Raw genomic sequence first — 10,469 nt, forward strand, 5'->3', positions numbered from 1 at the left:
ATTATTCTCCCCCTGTCGAAATGTGCCGCTTCTTCTGACTCGAGTAATTGTGGCACACACAAGTGGCCCTCAGAAGAAAAGAAAGGCTGAGGTCAAAGGTCACATTAGAGCCTTCCCATTGCAAACCGCGTTTTTGTGATCAAATTTGTTGGCGACACAAAAAGAGCCACAGTATCGTATCTCAAACACAGCTCAGCCTGAGAGAGTAGAGTCTCGGCTCCATTAAACTCTGCTGCTCAACAGAAGCTGCTGGTTCACTCTCGCTTTTCAGGCACAGCTCTCTCTCTCTCTCTCTCTCTCTCGTTCTCTCTCCTCTGCTCAGCTCAAGACCGTCACTGCTGCGCAGGCTGTTGAAAGATCAACACTCTGGTGAGTCTTTCATGGACTTAATTTACTCTCTCAGTGTCTGCTGTCTGACTCCGTTGACACTTGTTTGCATATATTCTTTCAAATTAAATCTACACACCTTTTTATTATTTAAATTTGTATATAAGATTTTTTTTGGCTGAGCATATGGTGTTTTCCTAGTTCATATTGTATGTACTTTTGGTTGCATCTAAGGTAAGTTTATCAGTTGCAGGTCATTTTAGCACTGCAATGTAAAGTAAAAGGTTTCGAATTAGTTTGCTTTGCTCAAAAGAGCAAAGTAAGTCAATCACATCAGGGAATTAGTTCTAAAAAATGCAATATAGGAAAAGTTGTGCTGCATTTGCTTTCTTGACCTATTTTATGTATATGTGCATTACCTAAAAATAAATAAATAAAAAAAAAGTTTTAGCTTGAGTTGTGGAAGCGTGTGGGTCCACACTGAGCTGCAGTTCAGCTTCTGTTAATCTGCAGTGAGCCTTATGCCAGTGATTACTTCTGCTGCTTTTGTTTGATGTGGTATAGGAGCATTCGTGTCAAATTGCAACCCCAGTTTGACCCCCACTTATTTCTTTAACACAAAAGTGATTTTGTACTGTTGCCAGCCTATGGAGATGCCTCGTCCTTCAAGATTTTCCGGTTTGGAGCGTGTTTCGACTTGTGCTGCTGGATTGTAGCCTACTTTATCATTGGAAAATCTGTTGTTTTTTTTGGTCCGAGTAATGTGTTTTTCCATAGTTTCATGCCACACGTCAGAAAACCACTGGAGCCATTTGTTAACATCTGGATTTCTCAATCACAGATCACTCCTCTAAGCACAGTTAATGAAAGCTTATTGTTTTGCAGTTCTCTACTTTTATCTGTTTATATAACTGAAGGGTTTGCCATGTTCTGGGAGTTCTGAGCTCACAGATTCCGCAGCAGTGTCCTATCACATGGCTGGATCTTGAGACACTCCTTTGTACACACACACTTTGTGTTTGTCTATAGTGTTCTGAAAATATTGATAAAGTGTCCCCCGCCCCCATTATCCCAATTCCAGTGAAATGTTTTGGTATTATATTTTAGTCATGAAGAAATGGATCTTTTAAAGCAGTATTCCAAAGCATGTGGAAATGAAATTCAGTATTCAGTTTGTTTTGCTTTCTGTGAACCCTGTCAAATTCAAACCACTTATTTTGCATTTGGACTATCTTACCAATAAGAATGCCAATACTTCCTCATACTTATTCCTAAATTACAATTATTAATTTAAAAATAGTGTCATGCACCACATGACATAAGCACCTGAACTAGCCTGCGCTCTCTCTCTCTCTCTCTCTCTCTCTCTCTCTCTCTCTCTCTCTCTCTCTCTCTCTCTTTTGATTTTTATATTGTTTATTTATTTCATGTTTCTTAATATTTCTGCATGCTTTCTGCATCTCATGAAAATTATTTGGCAGACACGGGTGTTATTTTTTTAATTATTATTTTATTTCATATTTCAATTTCAGTAATTTCATATGTTCGTATATTATTCATAGATATGAATTGAATGACCCCAATGAATTTTAATTATGAAATAAAAAAAAACATGCTCATCATAGGTTGCTATTTATTTACATTTTAATGTATATAAAATAGATCCTGTCAAAACATCATGTCACTGACCCTTGCAACTTGAAGAAATCACTGAAATCAATTAGAAATGTATTTTAAAAAGACAACCTAATATGATGCAATATTCATAATATACTGTATTAAAAAAAAAAGACAAAGATTAAAAATAAACAATCCAAACGGTCAGCTCTAGTTCCAAAAGGAGTATGTGAACTTTTCCCCTACTTTTGAACCTTTCTTTAAAAAAAAAGGTCTTTAGCTCAACCCTGCAGATGCTTCATTAAAGCCTGATTATTAATAGAGCAACTGTTATTGGATGGCGAGCTAGAATGAACCCGTGCTCATTGCTCATTGAATCTAAGGCAGGCTGCCCTTTGCCCACGCCAAAGGTTTGACAAACAGAATGCCATGAGGACAGCTGTGTCAGACTGTAATCAGATAGCCGAGAGTGGCTCTGGTTCAGTCAGAGGATGCACCAGCACTTTCATGCATCATAGCGTGTGTGGAGATGCAATGAGGGTGAAGTCATCTACTCCACAGGGACATCTGCTCAGACTCCTAAAACACACAAAAAAAAAATCTACATTTCTGCCAAACACCCAGATAGCTGTAACACTCCCTCCCTCACTATTCAAAGTGCGCAGGGAGGATTCATTTTTACTGCTGCTGGAAAAAAGATATTACTGCTCTGTTCTTTGCTTCATATTTGTTGACATGTTTTGACATCAGGCAACTTTGGAAACGCATTCCCAAAAGCAGATGTAATCTTGTTCTCTTCTGCCCCTTGTCAAAAAATCCTATTGGAATTTTACTTTGTCCTATTGGATCCTACTGATTTCTTAAAATCCTATTGGACATTCTGATTGATTTTAATGGAATTGCACTTTGTCCTATTGGATCCTACTGGATTCTTAAAATCCTATTGGATCCTATTTGTAACCCATAAAAATGCAGCCTACATATACACAAATATATATATATATATATATATATATATATATATATATATATATATATATATATATATATATATATATATATATATCAAAATACAGTAAGGAAAATATTTTAATTGATATAATATCCGAATAAGATAAAATGTATTACATGTGACTAAGAATTCATAAAAAACACAAACATCTATAATGGTTTTGTCGTGACGCTTCCCCTTTAAGAAATCAGAACGTAGTAGTGCGCGTGACACTGTAGCGTGCATAATTTGAACGGTATCGGTCAGGTGAGGAAGCTGAGAAATCGAGTGATTAACGTTGTTAAACTTGTTAAAAATGTATTGAAAGAAGGAATAAATAATGATACTTATCTGAGCTGCATCCCAAACTAACGAACTAACTGAAGTAATTAACGTTATATCTGTTGCTGAGTTGTTGATCTAGTTACTGTATCTGCTGTTTGCCATTAACTTAAGATAGCAAAAGCTAATTTAACAACTGATATTAATGAAATAATAATGTATGCCATTTATAATAAAATGTAATTGTATAAAACACTGAAGTAGCGAGTACAAAAAGCCTGTTCTACCAACATTTTGAGCGTTTTGAATTGTGCTTTACGGTTTTGTGTACCGCTTTATTTGTATTGATGGATTAATATGTTCTGTAGTGCAGGTTAGGTTTTATGTTCCAGTTAAAAAGTTTAACATGATACAGTTCACCCGTGATATTTGTGTGTAAAGACACGCATGACAAGAGAATAGATGGCGTCTTCCGTTATTACTGTCAATCGAAGCAATGAGTCCAGAAAAATTTAGCAGATTTACCGGCGTAATATTTAACACTCGCGTTTGTCATTTCTGAAATGGTAAATGTGGACGTTTTGGTCCTCTTAGATTAACAAAGATTTTCTTCAAATTGTGAATAGATTTTGTAGAGAAGCTGAGAAAAGTGCTATCCCCTTAAAGCACAGTACGACTCGAAATGACTGAGCTGGCTTATCTAAAACCAGGAAGTAATCATGCATATGTTAATTTGACAGAGCATTAGTGATTGCTTTGGAATATATTTGATACAATATTTTTCAGTTTTTTCTCTGTTTTTACATTACACACAAATAGTCCTGTATTAAATGAAATGAACAGTTTAAGTTCCCTTTGAGGTGTATTATACTGAGTTACAATATCATATTCTACATATTGTTTGATGTTTTATTGTTCTGTGTTGTGATGTGATTGTATTTGCTATTATTATTATTATTATTATTGTTACAGTAAAGTGTTATTTTTATATTCAACTTCTGGTCTCCTGTATACACTTTATATGTTCCTCCTCACTCTAGATATGTTCCTCCCTTTGGGTCTAGAACTGGTTTAGTGTGAATAATTTACATTGGAAGTACAAGTGCTACATATTGTGTGTGCGTGTGATCAATTCATTACCAGTTCCTTAGAAATTTTGGAACTAATGCTGTATTGCTGCACAAATCACCTCTTATGTTTTTTACAATGTTACTGAAGGTCGTGGAACGTACAATGAACAATGTCTACATCAGGGTGAGTTTAGGTAAACTGCAAGTACTATTTGTTCATAAAACAAATACAATGGAAAAGTGTACCTTTAGAATAAAAAAAAAAAAATCCCATATAAACAGTCACCCAACTGGATCCCATTAAAATCCAATAGGAATGATCCTACAGGATATTTATGTCTTGTCCTACAAGACTATTCCTATCAGAATCCTGTAGGAACGGTTCCAAAATGTTCTGCTTTCAAGTTTCATTTTGATTTTATCATCAAAACTTTTAGCGATCCATGAAATTAACTTGGATGAGGCATAGGTTGGTTTAGATATCTGATGGGATTGTGTGCCAAACGTGGGCTTTATTGTTGATCTATCTTTTTTTAATGCTAATTTATCGCTAGCATGGTTGCTGCTCTTTACATGGAAATGATGCAATCTGTCTAGGGGATCAGCTCTCTAGGGGGCACCATCTCATAACTACATACATTCTTAATGTTTCTGTGGAACCAGTCAAACGTTTTTTTTTTTTTTCAGTATTTTTTCAATATTTATTTTGAGAGAACCCCATATGTTTGTTTATATATATATATATATATATATATGAATATATATGTGTGTGTATGTGTGTGTGTATATATGTGTGTATATATATATATATATATATATATATATATATATATATATATATATATATATATATATATATATATATATATATATATATATATATATATTAGTATGTATATGTATATATGTATGTGTGTGTGTATATATATATATGTGTGTGTGTAAATTTTTGTGTGTGTGTGTATATATATATATATATATATGTGTATTTGTGTATATATATATGTGTATATATATATATATATATTGTATGTATATGTATATATGTATATATATATATGTGTGTGTGTGTGTATATATATATATATATGTATGTGTGTGTGTGTGTGTGTGTGTGTGTAAATTTTTGTGTGTGTATGTGTATATATATATATATATATATATATATATAAATCAATTTAAACTATTAATAAACATGTTTTTCTTTTCCTTTGTTTGCAGTTACCAAAATGGAGTCCCCCCTGACAGAATTTGCCACATTGCTGCCCAATCGATCCACGGAGAGCTGCCCACCTGTGGACAGTACAGTGGAGAACACGATTTTTGGATTGTACTACATTATAATTTTCCTTCTGGCACTGAACGGCAATAGCCTTGCCCTGTGGATCTTCGCCCGCCAGAGAAGCAACTCTTCTCCAGCCAATGTCTTCCTGCTTCATCTTGCTGTGGCTGACCTGTTTTACATCTTCGTTTTACCCCTCAGAGCCACTTATCATTTAACTGGGGGACATTGGCCGTTTGGTGAAATTCCCTGCCGTCTTGCAGGCTTCTTCTTTTACGTCAACATGTATGCCAGTTTGTACTTCCTAGCCTGTGTTGCAGGTGATAGATACCTTGCTGTGGTACATGCTGTACGTTCCCTCAAGGTCAGGCGCCCTCGTTACGCTCACATTGCCAGTTTTGCCCTATGGGCTTTGGTGATAGTGTCTATGGCGCCCCTACTGGTCACCAAGCAGACTGCAGAATTCAACGGCTCTACCATATGCTTGCAACTGTACAGAGAAAAGGCCTCACGGCATGCTCTCGTCTCTCTCGCTGTAGCCTTCATGCCACCTTTCATTGCCACGCTTTCTTGCTACCTGTTGATAGTGAACAGTCTGCGGAAAGGTTCAAGGCTGGAGCCAGCACTCAAACTCCGAGCTCTCCGCACCATTGGTCTGGTCATGCTCATCTACATAGTGTGCTTTCTGCCCTATCATTTAAGCCGTGCAACCTTCATCCTAGGTTACGGACACCCAGACTTATCCTGTCAAATTAAACGAGGACTAGCCCTGGCTAACCGACTTACATCCTCTCTAACCTGCCTGAATGGGGCTTTGGATCCCCTGGTCTACCTGTTTGCTGCGGAGAAGTTCAGGGAAAGCGTTCGCAGGCTTTTTTGCAGAGATCAGTCAGGGGGGTCCGGCGCAACAAGCGGGGACCTGAAAGGTACACATGAGAGTTCTCTGACCGCAAAGTCTGAGTTCTTATGAAAATCTTAAAAATGGCATGGACATTTTTCATTGGATTTAGTGATTTGGCCTATCCACTTCTTCAGTGTACGGTCAATTAAAGATAGGGAACTCTAAACAGCCTTATGTCAAAAAACCAAGTCTGTGTTTTGGGGATGTTAAAGCAATTGTATGTAAATTTAAAGATCAGTTACAACATCACTCTGTTACACTGACTTCTAATAAGGCTAATGGCTTTTGCTTTCACCCAATTACTAATTACTAATTGTAATTACTACAGCGATATGTTTGTGATGAATGATTTTGAGGATAAGAATTTTCATGTATTAATCGCTTTTCATAATCGCTCTTTGATGTCCCCCTGGTGGCTGGCTGCAGTACAGGTCATAAACCCCGCCCTCTCCATGTAGACGAATGGAACTTGGGTCAAATTAAAAAATAAAAATGTACACTTCCAATACAAAAAGATGGTTTTAGTAATTTAAGGTAGTTATCGCGCTGAAACGTTCAATTGTAAATTTTTGTGATAAGTTTGATTTTAGCTAGTAATTTGATGCTATAAAAATGGGGCATTGTTATGGTAGATTGGGTCTGCAGGAGTTTGGGCAGGAGTTTGATACCGAGACTCGACGACACTACTGCGCAGACTCTGGCTCCAAATTACAACATTTACTCAAGATGGCCGTACTTGGATGCTTTGGCTCCACTTTTCTATAATGGAAGGAAGTAGAAACACGTCGTTCCATCTTTTTTAACAGTCTATGGCCGTGAGTATGTAAGCAAGGGTTGCCAGGTTTTCATATCAAAATCCAACCAATTGCTACCCAAAACTAGCCCAATCGCGTTCCAGAGGGGAAATAAACCCAAGTTTTCGCATTCCATATTTAGTGGTTATCATTCCATAGTTATCAGACTATCAATAATATCATGTTATTGGGGTCACTTCAACCAGCTCTTGTACATTACGTATGCACGAGTGCGAGCATTAGCAAATAAGTTTGCTGGCTGCAGTTCACTTAACAGCCACCGATTCTCTCTCATCGATAATAAAACAAAGGTTTCTGAATTGTACATATTGCTTATTTAATTGCAAATGGCTCAAAATACACAAAACTACATACAGTTGCTTTAAAGCTAAAGACTGTAGGCTATAAGTGACTGTTAAATATCAGTCAGTTGCCAGAACACATTGGACAGGGACTAAATACTCCATTAAGGCTCAAGAAGACATAAATTGTGCCTAAGACTGTGTCCTGCCTTTTAAAATGTATATTGTGTTTTTTTTATTAGCATATTACCTGTTTGCTAATGACGTGCTTTGACTGTACATTTTGTAAGAACTTCGTTTCCTAATGAAATCAGTGTAAAACTAAAGATTTTCATACTCTGTGTAAAAACTACGTATATAATCATGTTTAATGGTGGGATTTTCTGGTTATTGCACTCTCAAGCTGTGGTAAGAATGTGTGAAGGTTAACAAACCATTGAGGAGTCAATATGAATACTACTTTAATTTTTTTTAATTCCTTGATGGCTTTTTGATAATATTTGTTATTAAGACTATTTAGATACATGTGCACTTAACACTATATAGTCACTTAATATTATTAATTATACCTTTTATTGTACAAGTACAGATTTTTTGGTGACATAGCACTGGTTTAGTTTTCGCTTCTTGTAATCAAGCTGTATCATTACTAATATTATTTTAACTGGTATACATGTATTTTATTAAGTGTTTATATGTATATACATATATATATATATTTTTTCTGTATTTCTCAAGTAAAATCCATCAATGATTCAGCTGAGAATAAATGTTTTTAACCCTAAAAGGTTTTTATTTATTTATTTTCAAATAAAGTTTGGAAATGCTAGTCATCAGATGCATTTTGGTGTTTGCAATTACAATATACCCCCTATTCTCACTACTACCAACGTGACAAAGCACTTTATCACATCTCATACAGCTTCCATTAATCTTCATATAACACTTGACATTTGAGTATCATCTCATGTGACATCTGTGAAGAAAATCTTGTGAAAAAGTACGTTATCTTCAGAATGCATCACACACGTTCTGTCCCACCACACTGTGGCCATCAACACCGAGCTCTTATAGACCATAACCGCTTTCTTTATGGCTGTGCGCATGAGAGAAAGACGTAAGATGGAAACCACCAGGCTGAAGCGACTGTGGCACTATTCAGGTTCTCTATCACATCATGTGACTCGAACTGTGAGGTGTCAGCAGATTATTCTCTCTCTCTGTCTCTCTCTCTCTCTCTCTCTCTCTCTCTGTCTGTCTGACTCTCTCTGTCTTTGCTTCTCTTTCCTCATATTTGTGCAAGGCTTCCTGTCCATTAATGTAACCGGGCATCTTCATCGGGGGGAGGGGGAGAGACTGTAATGTGTGCATAGTGCATATTACTCTGGATTACTCAAGAGTACTTGACATTACAATCACAAAAGTAAACAAAACATTAACAGATGAAACATCTGATTTGAGTTCGGTATGATTACAAAACATTTCATTTGAACTACTTCTTTTTTTTTTTCTTCTTTCAAAACAAGCGTAACAAAGTTTAATACCTTGCAGTATAATCTCAAAATGAAACAAGACAAACTTTAAGCACTTACTTTCAGTGTTTTCTTTCAAAACAAGATTAGCAGAAAGTGTACACTGCTCTTTTCCATACAATGTGAAAGCGGATGATAACCAGGGGTTGTCAATCTCCAAAAATGACCAAATGCACCAGAAAAGTGGGCTGTATGAAACCGGGTCTCCTGAGGCTATGATATGCAATAGCTTTGCAAGAGCAAAAACCCAAAATTTACGATTCTTTTCACTGATAATATTTTCCCTTATGCAGTTCTCAAACCTCATTCATGTTTACTGTATATTGAAACATGGCACATCGATCACAGGTTTAAGTCTATGCCATGGATATTTTCTTTATGTGTCTCACATTTTGCGTGAAAAAGAGCTGCGTGAACGTCTTGCTTATTTCTTTATTTGTATTTTTTGACTATAAATGATGATAGAATTTTCATTTTGGAGGCAATTGTTCCTTTAAATATCTGTACAAGGTCAGAAAAAGGGGGGGGGGGGGGCAAGCTTGATTCTGGGGACAGCTAAGGTACAAACAATAGCTTTATTCCTTATCCACCCTTAAAAGGTGCAAATTAGTACTTTAGAGTAGTAATACAGTATGTTCCCTTAATGGACCACTATTAATTAAGGCCTGTTCACACCAAGCATGATAATTATAAAGATAATGATATAGTTCTAAAAAGTGTTCTTAATATTAAATAATAGCAGAGTCCACACCACAGCTATAAAGGCACAGAGAAACAATATTGTTGGGATCACTTTCAGAACAATTATATTTTTTCCAGCCGATGAATGAGAAAAACACTGACACCCAATCAGAATCATTCCCACTATCATGACCTTGAGAATTTTAAGTTGTTGGCAAGTGCATGCTTGGAATAAACAGACAATATTTTCCGCTGGTGTGGACGATGTTCTAGTTATCTTTATAGTTATCATTCTTGGTTTGAAATGAGCCTTTTGAAAGGTTCAGGGTATACTGCCAAAATGACAAGCTGTTTTCTGAGAGAGTATTACTGTTTTCAGTGTACAGCTGCAATAAAAGGGAACTTGCTCCATCACGTCATGTTTAAAGAACTTTCATATTCTTGTACCTTCAATGTACATCTAATATACACCCAAATGCTGACGCATAGCTGAAGAAGAAGTGTGCTACACAAGTCACTTTCCTTTCAGGATCAGCGGTTTGGACAAAAAGATAAATTCATAATCTAGCTCTCAACAGAGCCTTTCACACTGTACATCTACATTTCTCTGCATATAGTTGACATTTGCATTGGTTGTCCTCTTCATACTTTTGGTTAGCTGGGTTAATTATTGATGTTGTATGAAAAAAT

At 36.1% G+C, this 10,469-nt stretch overlaps 1 protein-coding gene across 1 annotated transcript; it reads left to right on the forward strand.

The window, feature by feature from the left end:
* The first annotated feature begins 146 nt into the window (after nt 1–146).
* LOC128015563 (uracil nucleotide/cysteinyl leukotriene receptor-like) lies at nt 147–8,353 on the forward strand. Its single transcript, XM_052599479.1, has 2 exons — nt 147–369; nt 5,509–8,353. Exon 2 carries the CDS (start codon nt 5,517–5,519, stop codon nt 6,537–6,539), a length of 1,023 nt encoding a protein of 340 aa, XP_052455439.1. The 5' UTR covers nt 147–369; nt 5,509–5,516; the 3' UTR covers nt 6,540–8,353.
* Nucleotides 8,354–10,469: the final 2,116 nt, after the last annotated feature.

This window comes from Carassius gibelio, chromosome A6, assembly GCF_023724105.1.
Source record: "Carassius gibelio isolate Cgi1373 ecotype wild population from Czech Republic chromosome A6, carGib1.2-hapl.c, whole genome shotgun sequence".
Classification (NCBI taxonomy): Eukaryota; Metazoa; Chordata; class Actinopteri; order Cypriniformes; family Cyprinidae; genus Carassius; species Carassius gibelio.

Bases quoted from the DNA above. Each gene is read 5' to 3' on its own strand.
- LOC128015563 (XM_052599479.1), top strand. From the start codon at position 5,517: ATGGAGTCCCCCCTGACAGAATTTGCCACATTGCTGCCCAATCGATCC.